A 22,499-nucleotide genomic window follows, 5' to 3' on the forward strand; every position below is an offset into this window, starting at 1 on the left:
GGTCAGTTATGCAGAGACTATCTCTTAATACTATTGGCAAGAGCGTGTGACAGTAACAGAGTAACTGTAAGATAAATTAACTTTCAATTGTGGTTTTAACTTTTGTTTACGTTAATTATTAATTTTCACCATTAAGAAATCGTAAAATTGTGCCTTAAACATGCCTCGATATCATACAGTTGAGATAAATAAAACAGAATGGATTGTACCCGAAAGATATCAAATGCTTACACCTGTAGGTTCTGGCGCTTACGGCCAAGTTTGGTATGTATTTATTTAGAAAGTGCTTAATAGGCAAAATGCCAGTATTTATTTTTAATTATAAATTTATGAGAGAAACCGCTATACGAATTTGTATTATCTTGTAAATCTTATAAGAATTTAACATTTTATAAAATTAGCTTGTGTGGGTGTAACATGTTAGCGATATGCCTATCACTTTCATCAGTTATCTCGTAAAATTTATCAATTGCATAGCAGTAATGATAAATAAAGAACAAACTCTCTTTGCTTATATAACTTATTTGTGTATTTAATATATATAAGAAATATAATTTTAAAACTATATTACAGCTCAGCCATAGACACTGTACATAACATGAAAGTCGCTATAAAGAAATTAGCAAGACCATTTCAGTCTGCTGTACATGCTAAGAGAACTTACAGAGAACTGAGAATGTTAAAACACATGAACCATGAAAATGTTATCGGTATGTTGTAACTGCATACTAATGTTGCTATAAAAATATTACACAAAGTATAATAGATCACAACTGACAATATAATTTATGTTTATTTAGTTTTTTATTATATATTTGATGATTTTTGAGCATCCATTTTGAATAGAGAACAAAATATTTTGTCCAATTTAATAGGTAAAAATTTATAAAAAAAAGTATCTGTCTTGGATTTGTTATAGATTTATTGTACTACCAGAGAATAGAACATTGTATTTTGACCGTTTATTCCACCTCATGTGGTAATATTTTTATTGGTAGTAACAAAATTATAATGATATCTAAATATATATAGTAAAGTAACGATAATATTGAATAAAACATAAAATAATATATAAATGGTGTAGTACTATTGCAAACTATTGCTAAATGTATTAATCAATCAATATTAAAATCAATAAACATATATATTTCATATCATTTGTTTATCATTTATTATCTTCTATATCATAAAGTATGAAAAACTAAATTAATTTCACAGGCCTTCTAGATGTGTTCACTCCAGAAAAGAATCTGGAGGATTTTCAGCAAGTGTACTTAGTTACTCACTTGATGGGAGCGGACTTGAATAATATCGTCCGCACTCAGAAGTTATCCGATGATCACGTACAATTCCTCATCTATCAGATACTAAGAGGCCTAAAGTATATACACTCCGCCGGTATTATTCATAGGGTATAGTATACACATAATTAAATAATTTTCAATGCAAATTGGTTTTGTAAGTTTCATAATTCCATGAAAATGTTTTCAGGACTTGAAACCTTCCAATATTGCTGTGAATGAAGACTGCGAATTGAAAATATTAGATTTTGGCCTTGCACGGCCTACTGAGACTGAAATGACAGGCTATGTCGCCACAAGGTATATTTTAGTTATACATATTTCTTATAAAAAAAATATTATTGGATTACGAAAATTATTAATATCCGTTGACATCATAGGTGGTATAGGGCACCAGAGATCATGTTAAACTGGATGCACTACAATCAGACTGTAGATATTTGGTCGGTTGGATGCATTATGGCTGAACTTCTTACTGGCAGGACATTATTTCCTGGTACAGATCGTATCCTTTTCGGTTATTTTTAGTTAATACATGTCGTAGTTATAATGGCAACATTATTTATTGTGCTGTGTATATAAATATTATTGCATCTTTCAGCTTGTCTAATTGTTGTGTTATAACAGAGATAACACATTACCTTCCCATTACACTCTTCACATTTAGTTTTTTGTCATAGCTTTTAGTTAAATGTATTCTGGCTTTTCAACCTTAATGGACACACAGATATTCATCAGTTAAACTTGATAATGGAGGTTCTTGGTACACCGGCTCATGAGTTCATGCAGAAAATATCATCAGAGTCAGTAAGTATAGTATTGTATAGATAGGGTGGATGGCGCATATACCACTTTATATGACATATTGGAATTGAGATTCATGAGTAGATATTATAACTTAAATAATATAACCTAGTTCGTTGATTAATCTCTACATATGGATCTCCGTTAAAATATTTTTGTATATATTTTTATTGGCTTTGCTTTGTCTTAAAAATGCTTATGTAAGTTTTGGTGCTTGCCTTAACATTTGCGCGTTCAGATATTGACCATCTCACAAGAATATTGTTTTTGTGCGGGAAACCAGAACAGGATACCATAGACAAAATTATAAGTGAAGAGGTAAGCTTATATAACAAACAAATTAATTTTTCTAATTTGAATTTGGAACAGTATAAAAAAGTAATGCATAAATATTTTCTGACAGGCTTTTTATTAAAATAAATTAATATGAGTAATCCTAATACCTAGTGTTTGCACATGTTCGCGTGTCGAATGTCGGTGGCATCAAGAAAGTGTTAATATATTTGCAGTATTTAAAGTGATGTCTTGGCATAAACGTGACCTTGTTTGTGTAAATTGTGTGATTTGTCCACCATTGTGTTTGTAGTGTGTTAACGCGTTGGATTTGTTGCATTTTCGATCTTAATGGTATAGTATTAAAGTTTTAATTTAATTACGATATGTGAGGTCGTACATCGTTCTGTATCTGATATAATATAATAAAGACAAATAAGTAAATAATAAACTTTACTAGTCAGATTTATATTTTATGATTCTTTTATTACGTGATATAGCATTAGCTTATTAATTAATATATTTCAAATATTCGAATTATGATAATTAGAATCACATATCAGAGGTATACCTCATATTATAATATGTTATTATATCATTATAGTTTCTTTGAAATGAGTTTTGAAGGTTATATTTTAGAGTTATATATTTTGTTATTTCAGTAAAAAGTATATATCATCCCGATGCCCCACTATTTTAAAATAATTATGTATATATAAATGTTTAAACATTCAAAATATGTTTAAAATAAATCAAATCAAACAATATTGTAATTCTAAGCCATTGGATTTTGCTAATGACTGGATATACCAAGTAATATAAACTTAAAATTGTTTTCGAGACGCCAAAATAAGTGTCCTCTAAGAAGGCTATTAAGTTAGATAAGAAAAAAATGCTAACTCTCCTTCATTAAACAGTTATATTAATAACACTGGTGTAATAAAGCATACTATACTTTAGGCTCGTAACTACATCCAGTCTTTACCGACGTTGAAGAGGCGTGATTTCCGCGAGGTGTTCCGCGGTGCCAACCCGTTGGCCGTCAACCTTCTCGAACTTATGCTGGAGCTGGACGCTGACAAGTAAGTCGTATATAATAAAACTTCAAAAAGAAAAACCTAGACGTTTTGCGCGATTTTAAACCTTATTACAATTGAACATAGATTGCAGTTCCTAGCGTCGGTCGCGTAACAGATGTCGCTAGTTTAGTTCCAAATAACACGAAGGGGAATAAAGAAAGTAGAATCAATAGCAGTATAGGATTATGATGAGAGCAGCAGAGAAGCCACGAACAGCTTCTTCAGCGTAGATTTCTTGTGTCTGTGTATATTGTGAGGAGATTTTATAAACCGCTGGAACGCTACGGCTCAAACTTGACTTTAACGTCCAGGAAAGTTTTTACTGTCTAGTCTAATCTCTGCCACATACCATGTCGTGTCGACTCTATCGTCACGTGATTACCGCTTTTAATTTAGATAGCATTGGTAACACAATACCATGAAAAATTACAATCGCAAGGAAACTTAAAAAAGTACAGAAAACATAGTGAAGTTACAAAAATAAATACAGTCGATCAGCACGTTTTAGACAATCAATAAAATGTGTCGTATGTTAAAAAATTAATGCAAGATTGTTTAAAGAAAATTAACAACAGTGAGGGGCGTATTTGCTAACTTAGTATTTAATCATTCGGATAGTATCAAATGTGATGAGAACGACAAACAAACTCTGAAACCTACTCACAAGGGCCATTGAAATACAAAATTGTATTATCTATTTCTGATATACCCGTGTTAAATGTACAAATGATTTTTTATCTGTGAGTCATAGTTGAAGAAGAAACTTTTAAATATGGAACTTCTTCGATATTTCAGGCGTGTGACAGCTGAGCAGGCGTTGGCCCACGAATATCTATCGCAGTACGCCGACCCCACAGACGAGCCGGTCTCCGCTCCTTACGACCAGAGCTTCGAGGACATGGACCTGCCGGTCGACAAGTGGAAAGGTGACAACCCTAACTATTAATAGTTGGTAACCCTGATGAGACAATGCTAAATCAATGTATGATTACGTATCATAGTATAAAAATTTCAACAGCAACAAGATAAAATTTCAAATTACATTTTCACAACAAAATATTTCAATTATATATTGATGTATTTTAACTTTAACATGTCTATACTGACCACACTCTGATAGAAACTCATTCACAGTATGGATTAGGGACATGGCGCAGGATAAGGAACTTGTGATGGAAAAAAAAGGCATTATCTAGAATTAAGACATGAACCAGTTTCTTTATATCGGCAAAAAAAAAAACTCACGTTAAAAAATCGGATTTTACCAAATAGTGCAAATTACAATACCCTACGGAGTTACTAGTAAAAGTTTAATTGAATGCTCAAAGGAAGCCAGCATAATTTTAAGTTAGGACGAAAACCCATTTAAGAAATCCAGATAAAAAAAAACAAGATAAATATATTGTTCTAACAAATGAGGATTTAATTGAAAATGTTATTAGCACTCTTTTCAACGTAAAATAGGCGACTAAAACCGAGATACCCTTCACTATTCTTAGGATAACAGCCGGTAAAAAAATATGTATATAAATTCTGAATCGACATCCTAAGATTGCTGACCGTGCAGATCCAAATTTACGGTAGGATAATGTTTCCTAAAAAGACTGAGAAGATATATCTCTGAATTTGATTTGAGTCAAGAGTAAGCTAACGGACGTAGAAAAAAAACTTCCAAACCTGTTTCAGCAACAAAAAACATTAATGCCAATGATATAGTACAATTTATTCTAAATAAAGGACTTGTTTACATATCGGTGGTTTGACCAAAAACAAGCCAATATCAACAGTCCCGATTGCTCCATCAAATCCTGAACCAGACACGAATGAACCAAGTTTCATACATTTCCAAAAAAAAATAGTAAATCCGAACAATTTTAGTTTTGTCTCGACATAGGAATTTTAATTTTTTTTAAATGATTATTCCGCCACAATTAATTTTTCGTCTATAAAACCAGGTTCTACAGGATTTTTTTTTGACGGGTCTCTGATCTGTAAGGGTTCTTGATTATTTTTATATAAGCGACTTTCGCTATGTGTATGAAGCGCAGGGCCCTCAGCAAATGCTCCAGCTATACGGTTAATGCTGCGCTGACTCCGCGTCTTAAGACTTTGAGTATAGGAAATGTTGACTTAGCACTACTTCCTTTAGGTGCTGAATGTATATTACGAGCTATATGTTCCTTACTATATGTCCACAACTGAATTTTTGTTTTAAAAAACTATAATATTAAAATAAATATTTTAATATTCTTCACAAATGTGAAATAGATTGAATTCCCACTGCGGTATCTCATTAGAAACATTATATAAGGAAGTATTGAATCTTTCTCAATATTGGTGAAGTTACATAATGACCAGTACTTTTTTTTAAACTGTCATTAACCTTATCATTGTATGGTTATGAAAAAAAATTATATATAATTATTCGAACTGGCAACCCAATTTGACGTTATGAATATTGCCACATATATATATATATATATATTTTCTATAATACTCAAACTAAACTGTTTACTATAATACAAAGTTTTTATGTAATTTCAGAATTAGTATGGAAGGAGGTCGTGGAGTTCAAACCCCATCCTCAGCACATGAACACGGTCATCGAAGTCAACCCGTCGTAATCGTGAACATAACAACGCAAGCTATATATTTTTAAAAAGTCAATTATCTTTCTACGTATCATTTATACGTGAAATAAATTATTACAAACGGATGTCATATGATGACATTCTTTACATCGCAAATTAAATAAACGTATTTTATAACGTAATCGTGTAATGCGTCGCTCAGACAGCTGCGGCTGTTGTGTATGTTATATACCTATGTAATATTTTTTAATCGCGCTATTTACAACTGAAACAATGTATTTATATGCCCTTACCACGGATTTTCATTGTAAACTAAACGGATTATTTTAATTTTTTCATTCTATAAAGTTGATGCTATAAAGTGTGGAGTATGAAATTAAAAACTGAGAATTTTCCGTATTTAGTGTGACAATGAGAACGTATGGTAAACGTAAAACGCTTGTAATTTATTAGTCATTATAATCAACATTCACGATGACAATCAGACAGTGTTATATTGAATTTTATTGCTTCGCCTTGGAAATGTATTTTTATATCGCAAAAGTTTAATTCAAGGACGTGTTGCGTCACAGATCGTTTGTTGCCATAAGAGTAACAAAAATAAATAAAAATATATGTATTGTGCGTGGAGTCCCTCCGCGCGGAAGAAGTGAAACTTTGTTATCTTGGAACTAAAACATAAAGGGGTAGAAATTGATTTTAAGATTTTTTTTTTGTGTTTCTTAATGAAAAAATTCATTAACTTTACTTACAAGTCGCAATTAATAGCCCGCATGGGTTCGAGCGCCTCGCATTCACTCTCGCTCTGTCTTTTTATTCCCCCCCCCTCCCCACCAGAGCGTTAAACGTTTAACGCAACCTCGTTGGAAGACGCAGAGAAGTTTCACTTCAAAAATATACGATTCTAATGCGCACGTCTTTTTAGTAATAAAATACAATATTTTATAGCAATACGCATTAGTGGCATTATCGTCGATGTATCTTCCCTCTTGTGAGCGCGTTTCCGCTTCATCTTGCTGTATAGTGCTAGGTAGAGTAGATGTAGTTTATAGTGTTTTATAAAACTAGCAACATAATAAACCGTCCATGAGAATGTGACATCCCAATTTGCTCATAGTTTGTTGCTTCTGTTAAAATTATTATGCTTAACCAATTTTATAATAATTCATTTACTATTTTTTTTTTGTTTTATAAGCCTTTTAAAATATGTACATTAAATATAGGAATACCTTCCAATTATTCACGAATTTTTTTCGCGTACAATTATATATCTGTTAATGTGAAAATTATTTTTAATGTTGAAACGTAATTGCCATAACCAACAATGTTACCTTCGCACATATGAATATAAATTAGCAAGCCTCGCCTTGCTATATTGTATTGTTGACTTGAATTTAGAATTTGAGTATAATATAATATTACCTCAGGATTTTTTTTTTATTCATTGTTTTTTTCTACCAAGGCTCAAAAACCAATATTTAACCGTTGTTCAATTTAAATCGGGAAAATGGAACATTATTACCCGAAGTTGCCAGAACATACTAGTTACAACACCATAAATTATTGAGAGAAATTTAATAAATATCAAAATTTTTACAATCGGTATTGCCATACAACAATATTCCTCTAACTTTTTTTATCGTGTTTTATTTGAAAGTTTAATATTAAGAAATGTTTGCAATTCATCATTAAATACATCAATTTTTTTTTATGTTTATAATTCAAATTATTCTAAGGAAATTTAGTTATTGAAGCACTTGCGCACACCGGAAACGAAAATTAAAGAGAATGAAAACGGATGGATCCAAAACATGAAAAGGTGAAATTAGTTAAAGGATTGTAACTAAAATAACCATAACCAACTTAAAAGTTTGTTAAAAATGTCTATAAGCTTTGTCGATTTGGCTGAAAATTGGTGGACCGGTAGCTTAAAACCAGGACTTGGACATAGGATACTTTTTATCAATTTCGATCAAAAAAGATAGTAACATAATAAAACCAAAATCAGTTTATTTACGGTCTTTAAGGCGGAACAGAGTTCGCCGGGTCCGCTATACATTTTTTTATTTTGTAGTTGAGACGCACGAAGTCGCGGGCAAAAGCTAGTTGTTTAATAAAGCCACGCGTACACAAAAATCATACGAAAAATATAGTACAAAAAAAAATAATTACCATCATTATTATTTCATGGCCTAAATATTTTAATATTATCAAGCCTGTTTGATTTCCAACGTTATAACGGAGGATGTCAATAAATGGATTTTTTTTTATATATGACAACATTTCATTCAGCGTATTAAAAATATTCGTGTTGTCAGAAGTACTACATTTTTTAAAGAATTTATCATCATTGATGTAACGATTTTGTTCCTGATCGCCTGCCAAGAATGGGTTTAATATTTTCCAAAACTTTAAAGATTATTGATAACTTTCAGTATTTTATTTTCGTTGAAGCCAGTAAAGTTGATTTGCCTATATAAAAAAAAAACATCTTGTATCATAGAACAACTACTATTTGTACATAATATTAATAAAAGAAATATATTTATGTCTAATACTATTTTATTATTCCCATTGAAATAAAACTTCAATATGAATTGATCGAGTACATTTAATTTTAGCATCGCCCTTGCGAGATACCTTCATTATTTTAAATAAAATATATCCTTCGCGCTGTACATATTACCAAAAATCATTTGCTAGTTCACTTGAGCCTCATCATCAAGTATCAAGCATCTCCAAGACTCGTTATCGTAATTCGACTCACGTGCACAGGAATATTCAAATGTCTATTGAAATACCCGTATTTCAAACAATATATCTTAAACTATTAAGTTTTACAATTTTGAAAATATTTGTACATAAGTAACCTATTTTATTGAAACGTAAATTATGTTCGATATAAAGATCGAATACGTGTGTACTACAAACATTTTTAAAAGATATTTTTCAAAGTATGATCTCTATCAAATTATATTTAGAAGATAGAAGCGCATGTCACCTTAACGTCGATTGTACTAACATAATGAAAACGACACGTATAGAGTAGAATAGAAATGCTAAATGAGAAAAACGTAATTACATATTTACATAATGGCATACAATACTGGTCGCATCCCACTCAAGCACTTCAATGTTACAGACAGCTGTGTTTTTGAAATTGGAATTATGTTTCGATTGTTTTATAATAATTTTATAAGTCACCGTCCAGTGTTTTGACTTCTTTATGGTATGCGCTTGACAAAATAATTAGGCACTAATTTTTAAATTTCGAATTGATTTTCAATAACGATTTCCAATTTTATTTTTGTCTATTTATAATAATATATTATATTTTAACGTTTAAGTGTTTGTTTCGAGATGCGACGCATCAATAAAATTAAAGAACTATATCATAAATAATATAAAATTATCACATTTTTTTATCTTCTAAATCTTAATTCTTAAAATTCATGAATATTTTATTCAATTTTTTTAAATTAATAATCTACAAATTCTACGAAGAGAATGTATCCATGAACTAGTAGTGTGGATTACATCGATACAATGGAGTTGTCTATGACGATGACTTGGTTATGGTTAGATTCAGAGGGATGTCGTCGTCCGAATCCGAACAGTCGCGGTTGTTACGAATGACGACGCTGAAATGTGAGGACTGTACGTTAGACCGGGAACTGGATTCACCTGCGACTTTTATAACACTAACAACACTCTTCAGTCTTTTACTCTCGCGGCTCACGGTGCGCCTCTTCACTTCCATCTTTCGTTTCCTAGTATTCCTCGCAGTGCCGCTCGTCCCCGGCTGATTCAAGTCCGTCTGCGTCTCCTCTGGCGCGACCTCGCTAGGTTTCTTGGACGACTTCACTCCTTTACCGGACTGCGATTTCCGTTTGCTCTGTTTCCTCTCCTGTACATTCGACAGCTTCCTGTTCTTGTGATTCGTCCGCTGCGGGCGTTTCTTCGCGTTTCTCTTGTTCCTCTCCGTCGCCGTGAGTTTTCGCCTCGCCTTTTTCCTCTTGACGTTGTCGTCGCTGGACTCCGATTCGCTGGATGACGTGTAGTAGGAGCTGGTCAAGGACGACGGCGACGAGGACGAGGACGAGGACGACGACGACGTGCGGGAAGGCTGCGAGGACCTGCGGGCTGCGTCCGACATGTCCGACGACGAGCACTTCTCCGAGGACGCGTCGCTGTCTTGAGAGGCTTGCCTGCTGCTGTGAGGCGGCGGCGACGGCGTGTACGCACTGCCGTCACTGTCCGAGCTGTCCCTCCTCGAGGAATGCGACGCGCTGGTCATAGTGAGTTTCACGCGCGGAGATGATCTCTCTGGAGTTTCGTTGCTTTGCGGTTGCTCTGAGGTTTCTTGCACTATGACGTCGCTGTCCGATCCGAGCAGGTCGACGACCTCTGGGGTTCGGTCTTGAGGAGGCTTGATGTAGCCGACCACCATAACTTCTGACGAGTCATCATCGGTGTCGGACTGTGAAATAGTCTCGATGGGGATGACGTTGTTCGGTGGTGGCTCGGGGATGTAGTTGTTAGGGTAGACGGGGGCTGGAACTCTGGAAGGACCTGGTGGAGGCTCGGCCGGCTCAGAACTGGATATCATCACGAGATCCGAGTCCCCGCTGCCTTCAGACTCCGAACTAGAGATCACTTCATTCACCATAGTAGACATGTTGGGATCGGTCGTGTACTGCACGTTCCGATCGTAGCCGGTCATGTCGTAAGGAGTCGAAGCGAAGTTGTACAACTCATGCAGGAAATGCCTGGTCCTGTCCCCGAAATACGACCGCATCCTGTCTCTGAACTCCGACGATGTGATGTGGTATTCCGGAAGCAGTTCTATTATCCTGGCGATCACGTAGGCGATGTGCCCAACGTTCTCGTTCAACAGATAATGCAGTTCTCTATTGAGCCATGGCACCAGTCTGTGGATCTGTGAATCGTTGTACCTAAAAAAACACGCCCAATAAGTATATCATCGTCATATAATAATCGTGAAGGTTATCGACCTGCCTGTAGAATTCCGGGGAACAGTCTCTGAAACGTCCGGTGAAATCCGGTAGCGGTCTGGCCCAGAGGTTGTATCTATATACTGAGCGCCTGAATGAGGCTGGTGAGCGTCTACGTAGTGGGGGTGCGGTGGACGAGGGGGCGGGAGCGGCGGGGGAGCGCGGGGAGGGGAACACGTCCGCCATTAACGGGTAATGCATCAGCAGTTGCTGGATAGCAATGGTCTCGCGTCGCGGTAGGGTAAGCGTCGTCCTGGAACATTTTTTCAATGTTTGATCCTATTCCGCCCACTGTCTTGTAGGTTCTACATGAATTCTATTGACTTTATTGAACTTCGGAATTAGGTTATGGGTGGCAAACTCAGGAGATAAGACGGATAATAATTTGCAGTTGCATTAGACAGTCCACATACACTTCTTTATACCCATCCATGCTTTTCTATTCTTAGGACGATACTAACAGCAACAGAATATTTTCTTTGCAATATTTTTTTCTTTTAGTTCCTGATGTGTGATTATATCATAAAAAAAAATATTTGATAATATTCTCATTTATTATGTAATCATAAAATATAATCAATTAATCATGATTCAACAAGAAAGCTGGTATAAAAAAAAAATGTGAATATCAACCAACTGTCAAAATAGTCCACTTTAATACTAATATAGATATTTAAACATTGTTTATGAGAATTTTCTTAGGTCAAAAATTAAGATAATAAAACCAGTAAAAAAAAATCGCCTTAAATGCAATATAAAATACATTCTTAAAAATAATTACACTTCAGTAAAAAGTCTCTCCGGGTATTTTCTTAAAAAACTGAATATGGGTTTTGACACTTCAAGCCACAGATTATGTTAACTGTTAAGTCTATGATTTATTTATCTCAATAAAATAAATCCTTTTCCATTGTTTCATAGTGACTCATCACAAAACTGGCTTTTTATGATTGTTATATAGATAACATTTTAACCTTTGGGTTTAATTATGACACATCTCCAAAATAAAAACATTATATTTTGGTTTTACTAAAATCCAAACAACTTAGTGAAGTATAACTTCCAATTAACTATATGAAATTTTTGTTCATAACAAATCATTTACCAAATACATGAATGATCCTATACACTTGACATATATTCTCATATCAATAATCGTCCAACATATACCTGTATCTAAATCTCCTTGTGGTTGTAAGATTGTCAATATCAATCCTCTCCGTAATTTCCTCTGTGTGGTGTTGCTCGACGGTATACTCATCATACTGGTGATTTGAGCGGACATTGTGTATGATTGATCTAAAGTTTTGTTTACACAGAGGACACACTGCCTTTACCTGTAATTGACATAATAATGTTAATACAGATTATATATTATAAGTTATCTGTATAGTATAATGCGGTTACAATAAAACATTGACAATAATAACAAGTCAATAGACTTACTTTGCTCCAGGTAAGTAGACATTTGAAACAGAATTCATGAAGACAGGTGTCAGTGAATGACTTGTTTCTGCATGTGCCGAGACATATCGCACAATTTGGTGGTGGGGAACCTCTACCCGACTCATTCCGAGGACTGCTGTCATCACTCTTCACACCGCTGGGATTAGCTCCCGAACTGTCGTCTTGAGCTGATGTTGACAGCGTGTCCATGATTACCAATATTGTATACCTACAAGATTGTGACTTTTAGAAATTTATCATTTTATACTTTATCTATACCTGTCATTGTATGTTTACAAACAAATAATCATCCTGTAAATTTTGCACAGATTCCTTCACTCCTTATACTGTAATAGAAAATATATTGATCACTAAGTATTGAACTCCGATTTCAGTATACAATCTGAATTTGAGTTCAGAATAAAATTGTTTGTTGAAATTTATATTAGCAAAAAGTAATGATTTGATTTTATTTATTCACTTTTCAAATTGACACCTAAATGTAATAAATTTATATCTACTTTTTTAAACTGTTTATAGGTAATTTAAAATGATTTTATTAAAGTCAAGACTTTGCTGTTTAGATATGTTTAATAATTATAATTAATAAATGTAATTGAAAAAAAAAGCAAATTTTTAAAACAAGACATAAAATAGACTGTTTGTATTTGGCGTTTTGATATAAGAAGAATTTCATAAAAGAAAACTTTGTCAATATTAAAATTATATTTTTAAAGAACTGAAATCTAACAAAGGGTTCCAATTTCATGGTATTATGTTTTATTAATACAACTGGCAGGTTTTAATCAGACACAATTGTCAACAGTTAGTTTTAAATTCTCTCCAAACTCGAATCCATACCTGATTTACGTGTTCAATGTTAATTTTAAAAGCTCAATATATTACGTATATGCGTCTTTGGCCTTTTCTGTGTCAATAAGGATGCGCAGAAGGAACACTTAAAGATAAAGTTTTGCAAAATCCTTTATAGATTTTTCTGGATATATAGGCATTAATCCTAGCATTGCCTACTTAAACTCAATTTTGTCACCCACTGTGTCACGGAATCCTGACAAACAAGTGTTGTCAAGTTTAAACGATTAAATTGTTACCTTTCATAAGGAATGATTTATCCGGATATCAAAAAAAAGATAACCAAACATAGGTTCAATTGAAGCAATTGGCCATTTGCTACAGGTCCATATTATTTTTTATTTCAATCTCGAACTGCGTGATGTATCTTAACACTAGACTCTGACATGAAACACTTCAACAGCGATGTCAGATAGTTGCCATAAAAATAGGTAATACATACCAATCCAGAAATAGTTTCAAAGTTGGTAAAATTGGTACAATAAATCTACTAGTAAACCTTGATTATTATTTCAGTGTCTATTAAATATATTATATTATATATAATTGTTTTATAATTTGAACTATGTCACATTTGAAATTAATTGTGCCATTATTTTAAAATTATACGACAAAACACGGTTTATATAAACAGTAAATATTTATTTCAAAATGCACAATGTTGATTTTATAAGTTTTAATGAAATTATATGACTTTATGAATTAATTTACTCACAAATTTTGAATACTTAAGTTTCTTTAGGTAATACGTTTTGTAGTAAAAAATTAATACTAAAAAATACTAAAGAAACTTTTAAGATGTATAATAGATATGTTAAAATAAAAAAAGCATTTTTTGCACATTGTACATTTCTAATTTTATTATTTTGCTTCAAAGTCTTGTTCCAAAGAATATTTTATGTCAAAAAGGAATGTTAATTGTATTTCAATGTTTCAAGATAATACCTCGGGAAGTAGAGACGACTGCAAGGTGACTTTTTAAGACTTAATACATGTCTGTATTTTTATGGCATTGAATTTCATGAATTTGGGATCACCTATTTGGAGACAGCGTAAAATTTAGAGTAAGCAAAGGTGTTTAGATAAGACTGTGATGCAAAGTAGTATGGCAATTTTTCGTTCTAGATTCTATGAGTCTGATTTAGATCGTTCAATTCGATTTACAGCTCGAAGAAGGATATGTCGCGTCTATGAAAGCGTGCTCATGTTCCAACGAGAAAAATAAAGTAAAATACGGTTAAAAACTATTATTTTTAATACCTTTATAAGATTATTTGTCATCTGAAGATATGTGATTTATTAATAGTACAGTTGATGACTATAACATGCGCTAAGTTTTGATAATTATGTAAATTTCATTAAGTCATATGTTTTAATTTATATGACTAAGGAGTTAATTCGTTACAAAACAGAACTTAAAAATTAATTCAGGAATTTGTTGATTTCTTTGTCTAAGTGTTATAAAAAAGAAAAAACTAAGCCTTAGATACACAGAGGTAGGGAACGTTATTGAGTTTTTACTTTTTAGTCACTTAGAGTCAGTCATAAGTAATTGCACCGACTTCTCGATTGTTGGTATTCGATTTGGAGTTTTCGTAATAAAACAAAAAAATATTGAATGCACAAATACGTGATATTACTATTTTATATATATATATTTTTTTTTTATATTCATCAGAACTCTTAGACGGCTAAAATAACGTTAAACCAAAAAGATTGTGGGATTTTCAAAGTGTAATAAAATCAGAATCAAAAGTATTTAGGTTTTTTTATAATCCTTAAAATTTGTAAATATTTTATCATTTTGATATACCTAGTTTCATTTTGTATTTAAATATTTTGTTTTTAATTTTCGGTTATATAGAGCCTGATAAAATATTTAAAACACCGTTAATCACTTTGTGGCTCAATTATTATACAATAACTATAAATAATATACCAAACCATATTAATTTAAATGAAAAAGTTGTAAATGCTTTTTTCAGTATTCTAATCATCTGAATCGACAGTAGATTTGACAATTGCGAATTGACTTCATATTAAGAAATGTCAAAGTTGATAGTGTTAAATATTTTCTCCTAATTAATTTGTCGATTTAATTCGAGATAAATAAGTGAGAGAAGCTTTTGAGGAAAATAATGGGAGTAATTAAGAAGGTGCTATTTACAATGCGGCTATTATCTCAGATATATATTTGATTTCTTGGTTATGTAATGTTTTGTAGTGGTTATTTATTTTGAACCTTTATAACATTCCCAAAACGTTCTTTGTGTTGTAGACTACGGGTCTTGTGGGTTTAGCAGTTGCTGCGAACCCACATCACACACTCGGATCTCTGTATGGGAAAATACTACGTACCATACAAAAGATGCCAGAAACATCTGTATATAGAAAATATACCGAACAAATCGTCAAGGAGAGAGCCGCTGTGTTAAAGCAGGTGCATTACCACTTGCGAATATTATTATCTAAAACAATTTTCTTGTTTTGCCAATTTTATAAGGATTACTGTTGTTATGATTATTGTTGTTTAGTTTAGTAAAAGATATTGAAGATTATACTTACAGTTTTGTATTAAACAGAATTTTTATATAAAATGGATGGACCCTGCCTATTATATCTGTAAGATGTCCTGTGCAACTTCCAAAATATTCATATATATGGTTTGATTCAGATTGGCCTAATATGAGACTCAGTTTATCATTTAAACACTCTAGATGTGGTTTTAATTTATGTAAAGTATATTTTTAATATGCTTATTTTCTAGACTAAGGATGTTTATGAAATTGAAACCAAAATCAACTGTGGCCAAGCTGAAGAACTTATCATCCAGGCAGAGAATGAGTTGAACTTGGCTCGTAAAATGTTAATCTGGAAGCCGTGGGAACCTCTTGTTGCTAAGCCACCAAAGGGCCAATGGGATTGGCCGCCGACCAAGTCATAAATACTTGAATGTTTCCTTGAATTAGTGCATTATAGAAATTTAATTGTCAATAAATACTGTTAATTTTCAATAACATTTTTATTCCTGAAAAACACTTACAGAACAAAGGTTCCATTTTTTTATTATGTAGTCAGCAACATAAAACTATACAATTACAAAAAAAAGAAACACACTGTATATTTCACAACATTTCCCATGTGTCACTACAATTACAAAACTGCTATTCTATAAAAAAAAACACTGTTCACATGAAATCTACAAAAAGTACCCAAAATAAAGTATATATGTATTCAAAGAAAATAAAGTACATAGTAAATGTTCCTTTAAAAATCTGGCAGTGTTACCGTAAAGCACATGTTAAAATGTTTACAAATTATTTACATTACATTTGCACAATAGTACATAAGAAAAAGCTTAAAATTGCATCCAAGAAATAGGATTGTAAAATATATGTATTGAAGCAGAGAACTTTTAAAATAATAGACTCGCACTCAACAAATGCATAAAAGTTTAAAACAGTTCATTATGAATTAAGATTAACAGAGGGCATTCAATTAAATTCATACAAAAATTCACTTACCAAATAATACTAGGCCTTATATGTAAAGTTAAGTTATAAAATAAATATTGGGAGTATTACATGCATTATACACAAATAACTTAAGTAGTCAATGGTTTTACGTCATTAGTATGTATAGTTACTTATAAAATGTAGTATGTTCTGTAAAAAAAGCCTGGAATTGTAGTTGAAATGACTTGGTGAAGAAAAAAAATTTACTTATTTCAAAAACATCAATTGCATAATCACTTAAATTTGGCACAATGAATAATATACGGAATGTTCGTTACAAAATTTAAAAAAAAAAAAGTTCGAAAATACAAATTAATAACATTACAATATCTCATAAATTTAAATTACTGAATACAACAACATTTATAAATAGATGAAATAATTTTAAATATATTGAATTTGTATTATCTATACATGATTCAATTCAAACTAAGTAGCTCATTTATCCCTTGCCGAGCTTGCCCAAATGTTTGTCAAGCTGTTAAATTAAGTAAAATATGGTAACTCACTAAGCTCTCCTAAGTTACCAAAATATAAAACTATAATTAACAATTACTTCTATGAGTACTTCACCGTTTGAATATAATGAAAACTTAATATTATTAAAAATAAATAACACTAAAATCACATTTACAATACTTTTTGAATGCTCTCAAAATTAAATTCATTTTATGTCACATCATTATGTGGATGTGACTCCTTTTCTTGCTACAAGTAAGTTAAGTACAGGATGTTTTTTTATGTAGCTGACGGCCTTTTTATGTGTTACCATGGTGAAGTCGTAGCCGTTGCACTGGAGAATTTTATCATGCATTCTTAATCCTGACTTTGCCGCTGGGCTCCCTTCATGCACTTCTGTTACATAGATACCCTGACAATAAATAAATCCATGTATTTTTTACTGTATATTGTATTTCTTCACAAGATAAGAATACATAGCTACTGATAAGTTATTGATAAATTAAAGAATACCTACATCAAAAGATTAATAATTTGTTGAAAATCCACTGTTTGTTAACAATTTCAGGTTTCTTAGTAGTTGAAAAATATCATTTTATTCTGATTTTAACAAGAATGGTAGCAAAGATACGATATCATAACTTTGACGTTTTTAAATTTACAGGCATTAAAAAAATTATTAACTTTCTTTTACAATAAATTAATACAGTTAAATAAGTAACTTTTAGCATATTTTATTTTATGTACGTACATTGTCAGTGTATCCCTGAGGACTTTTACGGAAATCTTGATCAATTCCGCCACCTATTTTGAAACCACATTTCATTACTTCTCGACCTTCAGCGTCTACGCCAGCTTCCTTTTGAAGTGTAATTGGAATCTATAAATCAATTGAATATCAATATGACTTGAATTGAATCATACAAACAAAGGTTGAAATGGGAGTGGTCTTGAGACTTACACTGAGGCATTCCATAGCCGTGCCGGCTTGGTGTTGAAAAGCCATTTTCGCCATGATTGTTGAGTTTTTATTGTACTTCTATTAGAAACTATAAAAACTGTATTATACTGTTAATACTGACGCTAAACCATCAATTAAGAATAACAAGTCTATTGACACAATTATGACACGAGTGACAAATTACGACCGAAGCAATAATAGACTAAAAATATTTACTCATGTAGAATATTTAAAAATTTTCATCTTATTTCGTAAAACGGGAAATTGTTCAAAACTGATTTACTGTACAAAGAAGCATTATATTAAGATTAATTTATTATAAGTTTTAAACCTTTGTAAGCAAAATGTTGTGTACCTATAGACGCTGATAAAAATTTATTTACCTTTACAATACGACAATAATGTCACTTGTCAATTGTCATATGTAAAAAACAAAAGGGTTGAGTAAAAGAAAAGAAAGGTATCCACGATTCGCAACTAATTAAAGTTTTATAATTTCATAATCGAAAATCTTGCAATTTGATATCCGAATATCAATGCTTAACTGTTTATGAACGATTTGCTTTTAGATGTCCAACGGCGAATACCGAAGTGTAGTTAGAATATTATTAAGGAATTTCATCAATTCTTTTAAACCGCGACAGCTTCGGGGAAATCCAATGGGTCAGTATGATTCCCTATAAAAGTTCTAATACTATTGGGCATTATGTCTGACATTTTATCTTATAACTGACAGGCGAGGATTATATTGGTAATAAATATTACGAAATTCCTGCTGATCCAAGCAGTGGGAAACGGAAGCCATCCCGCTGGTATGATCCACCCAAAAATCTCGATTTTCAGGACCCAATACCTGCTGAATGGGAGGCTTGGCTTAGATTAAGAAGGTTAAGAATTTTCTATATTTTTTTATTTGATACAAATAGGTTTCTATTAACTTTGGTTATAGCTTATATACTGCCACTTGTTGTCTAATTTTAATAGTTAGAAGTATGTAGATGTCAGCTTGGCTATTACTGTGTGAGCAACATAATATATTCAAAAGAGCTTTTTTAATTTGCATGAGGAATTATACAAATATAAGGCAGGTAAATAAAGAATGTAGTGAATATGGAGTTTAACATTTAATTTTTAATGTCCTTTTTATCTGTTTTTTTTTCTATTGTTCTTATCTAAAAAGTTTATGTATGAAGTCTCCAGATGCTCATAATCTTCAATAGTTAAAACTGGTTATAATTAATTAATTTTATTGATTTTAGAACGGAGCCACCAACTGAAGAAGAGATAGCAAAAAATTTGGCTATAGCAGAAATGAAGAAGGTTAATGCTGCAAAATTAGAGGCTGAAAGATTATTAGAGCAGGGTTCTCTACCATCACAAGTGGAGCGAGGTCCCCAGCCATTCCCTAAGTACCCAGAATTCCATGGAGGCGACCCTGAAAATAAATATAAAGTATAGAGAAACAGTTTAGTTTGTTAATTTGTGTAAATAAATTAGGATTTATTATTATTAGTAGAAAGTTATGAAAATTTTATTTAAATAAATATTGAATTTAATGAAACTTTTATTTTTATATATTTTTCTAAAAAAATGTATGGTTGTATACATTTTTTTCTACTGCTCATGATGAAATATTTTTTTTACAACCAAGGGACTCTGAAAGTCACAAAACGTAATTCATAGCGTCAAATTTTTTATTAAACTTTAATCAGAGTGTGTAGTCTCAGACGTCACGTGTTTAGTAAATTCTTGAAATTGACCACTTGTACCTTTTGCCGCGATCCTGCGTCTCAGTAGCTTTTATTTTAGTACTAAAACAACGCGGCGTGAATGCTTAGATATATATCATATAACATGCAACAGCCCAAGATTTTCTTGTGTCATTAGCCCATTTCCTGGTACCTACCCCAAATGCATAGACGTGTTGTGTGCAAACAATTACCAAGAGAGTAACATAAAAGTGATATAAAAGAGTTTTAGGTGAGGATATCGTTGAAGAAGATATCCAAATTCCTGAAACCAGTAAAGCGAAGCGAAGGGCACGCAGTACTTGTCTATCTAACACAAAGTGTACATGTGTTTTGGATTGCCAATGATTTATACCAAATTAAGTAGATATCAGAATTTTTATTTTTAGTTTCCAGAAGTATTTATTGTGTTTCTTAATGAGTTAGATTTTAAGTGAAAAGTCTCAAATATGTCATATTATTTATGTAAAGTCATATAAATCTAAAAAAAATGATCTCAAGTCATTTAAGGCTGAAAAGTACCACAAAATAATAAGAAAAACTGATTTACTACATTTACATTTGTTTTATTAGTGTCGAATAATTAAATATCAAAACAATTTTGTTCTTATCCAAATTAAATTGAAGACAAAAATTAACTTTGAAAGTAGTAGCTTGTGAGACGTGACGTCACTTATAGTGTTATAATTTTTTCAAGTCACTAGTTATTAGTTATAGGTTAATTTAATTTTAATAAAGATGACATCCAATTATATCTGCAATAACTTAAATTTAAAAAATCAGATATTCAAAATCTTATATTTAAATACATGCAGTTAGTTACAAAAGTTGTCACCAACCATTAGGTATATTGTAATAATATATATATACTAAGTAGGTGTCTATTTAAAATATAGAAAACCCTATTTTTAATTTCTTTGTCATGTGTGATACTTGTTTGTTTGTCATGTGTCATACTTGAGTTAAATTCAGAGAATTTATGAAGATTTAGGGACTGGACTATAATGATGGATACATATGAGAAACGATATTATTAAGTCCCAGAGGATATTTGCGCGTCGGTATCCAGGAATTTTAAAGCGCGTTGTGTGGATAGAGCTTACGTTTGTTTGATAAACCAACATCCCCAAAGACCATGCCATTAGGTTAATAAATATTACGAGCTCATTAACACAGTCACTAGGAATTGGTTCGCCGTTAATTTGTGCGCAGTAGAAATGGGAGCGAGAGAAATAACAGCTAAATATCTCGACAACCTATTAAAAGACTAAAGCCTGTCCAGAACGAATATCAATTCATTCTTAGAACGTACTTCCAAGGCAGCCCTAGTAGGTTCCTTTCAAAATCGTTTAGGTTGAAAGAACAGCTTGGACGGCATTCGAGCCTGTTTTACGGGAGGGGTATGCACAGAGATTTGGGGTAGGGCAAGCAGAATATGTTTGAAAAAATTACCAATTTTGATCATAATTTCCTCCTCTAAAACTTTGATAATATTCGCGCATTAAGTTAAGTCCTATCAGAACTAACTTCTATATATTTTGTAAATCTATCAACTACCTCTTAACTACAAAAGTACCTTAAAATGATTACGAGTTCGTCATCACCGCTTTATGAAAATTATTTAAATCGGAATATCCAGTGGAGATCCAGAGATTATTATTATTATTATTATTTGAAAACAACAAAGAAGGAAAACAAAATGACTTATTTGTGTACAACACCTGCTGGCTAATTATCAGTATCATAATACTTTTTATTAATACGCATAACATTACTTTTTTATAGTTAAATCTAAACAGGTCACACACCTTCCTTTTGTAACTATTTAAATTTTATCATCAAAGGACAACATTGAAAATATACTTTTAATTAATTTTGTTAAACACACATCACCCGTACAGAACTTGCAGCTATATTTTTTTATAATTCTTTAATAAATTTAGTAACGTGCTTATTAAAATTTATTCACTTAAGCTTAGAAAAAGAATTGTTAATATTCTTTTAAATGGAAAAATTATTTGAACAATATACCTACAAATTAAATAGTCCCTTTTCATTTGACAGTTTCTATGACGTTTTAAACCAGTAGGATTACGGAAGCGGTGCCTCTGGAATTTAACACATGCAAATATTTCCTTCATAAACACGAGATTTGGAGGTCGTCCTTAAAATTATTTGTGTGGAAAATATTCACCGACTAGTAGTGCATACGGCCGCTTTGGCTGGGAGGCGGCGCTAGCACCTAGCAGCGGCCGATCGAAAATGTTAGTTTATGAGTTGATAGATGGCACTTTTAACAATTTTACCAACTCTTAAATCAAAGGACATTAAATGTCGGTAAACATTCGTATTCCGTAATGTGTGATTAAAAGAATGTAAGAATTAAACAATGTAAGTTAAGATGTTGTATGCGTAGGCTTAACAGTACTTATTT

At 32.0% G+C, this 22,499-nt stretch overlaps 5 protein-coding genes across 7 annotated transcripts; 3 read left to right on the top strand and 2 right to left on the bottom strand.

Moving 5' to 3' along the window:
- The first annotated feature begins 22 nt into the window (after positions 1 to 22).
- Positions 23 to 7,488, top strand: LOC133320866 (mitogen-activated protein kinase p38b-like). 2 transcript variants are annotated; one of them, XM_061529854.1, is made up of 9 exons: positions 23 to 264; positions 574 to 710; positions 1,219 to 1,412; positions 1,492 to 1,601; positions 1,682 to 1,806; positions 2,344 to 2,423; positions 3,339 to 3,460; positions 4,253 to 4,383; positions 6,002 to 7,488. In XM_061529854.1, exons 1-9 carry the CDS (start codon positions 161 to 163, stop codon positions 6,079 to 6,081), a joined length of 1,083 nt encoding a protein of 360 aa, XP_061385838.1. In that variant the 5' UTR covers positions 23 to 160; the 3' UTR covers positions 6,082 to 7,488. The 2 variants fall into 2 exon arrangements, with proteins under 2 accessions (XP_061385838.1, XP_061385837.1); XM_061529853.1 differs by lacking the exon at positions 2,344 to 2,423 and adding an exon at positions 2,029 to 2,108 and having other exon boundaries at positions 24 to 264.
- Positions 7,489 to 8,641: 1,153 nt separating this feature from the next.
- LOC116778980 (E3 ubiquitin-protein ligase Topors) lies at positions 8,642 to 13,797 on the bottom strand. 2 transcript variants are annotated; one of them, XM_032673096.2, is made up of 5 exons: positions 13,622 to 13,797; positions 12,510 to 12,738; positions 12,234 to 12,400; positions 11,068 to 11,316; positions 8,642 to 11,003 (listed from the first exon to the last, which is right to left on the bottom strand). In XM_032673096.2, exons 2-5 carry the CDS (start codon positions 12,717 to 12,719, stop codon positions 9,605 to 9,607), a joined length of 2,025 nt encoding a protein of 674 aa, XP_032528987.2. In that variant the 5' UTR covers positions 12,720 to 12,738; positions 13,622 to 13,797; the 3' UTR covers positions 8,642 to 9,604. The 2 variants fall into 2 exon arrangements, with proteins under 2 accessions (XP_032528987.2, XP_032528988.2); XM_032673097.2 differs by lacking the exon at positions 13,622 to 13,797 and adding an exon at positions 13,371 to 13,604.
- A 1,579-nt stretch (positions 13,798 to 15,376) lies between these two features.
- Positions 15,377 to 16,399, top strand: LOC133320873 (NADH dehydrogenase [ubiquinone] 1 alpha subcomplex subunit 5-like). Its single transcript, XM_061529878.1, has 3 exons — positions 15,377 to 15,538; positions 15,661 to 15,822; positions 16,150 to 16,399. Exons 1-3 carry the CDS (start codon positions 15,521 to 15,523, stop codon positions 16,324 to 16,326), a joined length of 357 nt encoding a protein of 118 aa, XP_061385862.1. The 5' UTR covers positions 15,377 to 15,520; the 3' UTR covers positions 16,327 to 16,399.
- LOC133320872 (tax1-binding protein 3 homolog) lies at positions 16,386 to 18,472 on the bottom strand. The gene is made up of 3 exons (XM_061529877.1): positions 18,318 to 18,472; positions 18,108 to 18,236; positions 16,386 to 17,768 (listed from the first exon to the last, which is right to left on the bottom strand). The coding sequence occupies exons 1-3, from the start codon at positions 18,369 to 18,371 to the stop codon at positions 17,580 to 17,582; spliced, it is 372 nt and encodes a 123-aa protein (XP_061385861.1). The 5' UTR covers positions 18,372 to 18,472; the 3' UTR covers positions 16,386 to 17,579.
- A 219-nt stretch (positions 18,473 to 18,691) lies between these two features.
- LOC133320847 (NADH dehydrogenase [ubiquinone] 1 alpha subcomplex assembly factor 2-like) lies at positions 18,692 to 19,882 on the top strand. Its single transcript, XM_061529759.1, has 4 exons — positions 18,692 to 18,777; positions 18,887 to 18,980; positions 19,054 to 19,204; positions 19,577 to 19,882. The coding sequence occupies exons 2-4, from the start codon at positions 18,887 to 18,889 to the stop codon at positions 19,773 to 19,775; spliced, it is 444 nt and encodes a 147-aa protein (XP_061385743.1). The 5' UTR covers positions 18,692 to 18,777; the 3' UTR covers positions 19,776 to 19,882.
- The last annotated feature ends 2,617 nt before the right edge of the window (positions 19,883 to 22,499 follow it).

The sequence above is a fragment of the Danaus plexippus genome, chromosome 6, assembly GCF_018135715.1.
Source record: "Danaus plexippus chromosome 6, MEX_DaPlex, whole genome shotgun sequence".
Lineage (NCBI taxonomy): Eukaryota > Metazoa > Arthropoda > Insecta > Lepidoptera > Nymphalidae > Danaus > Danaus plexippus.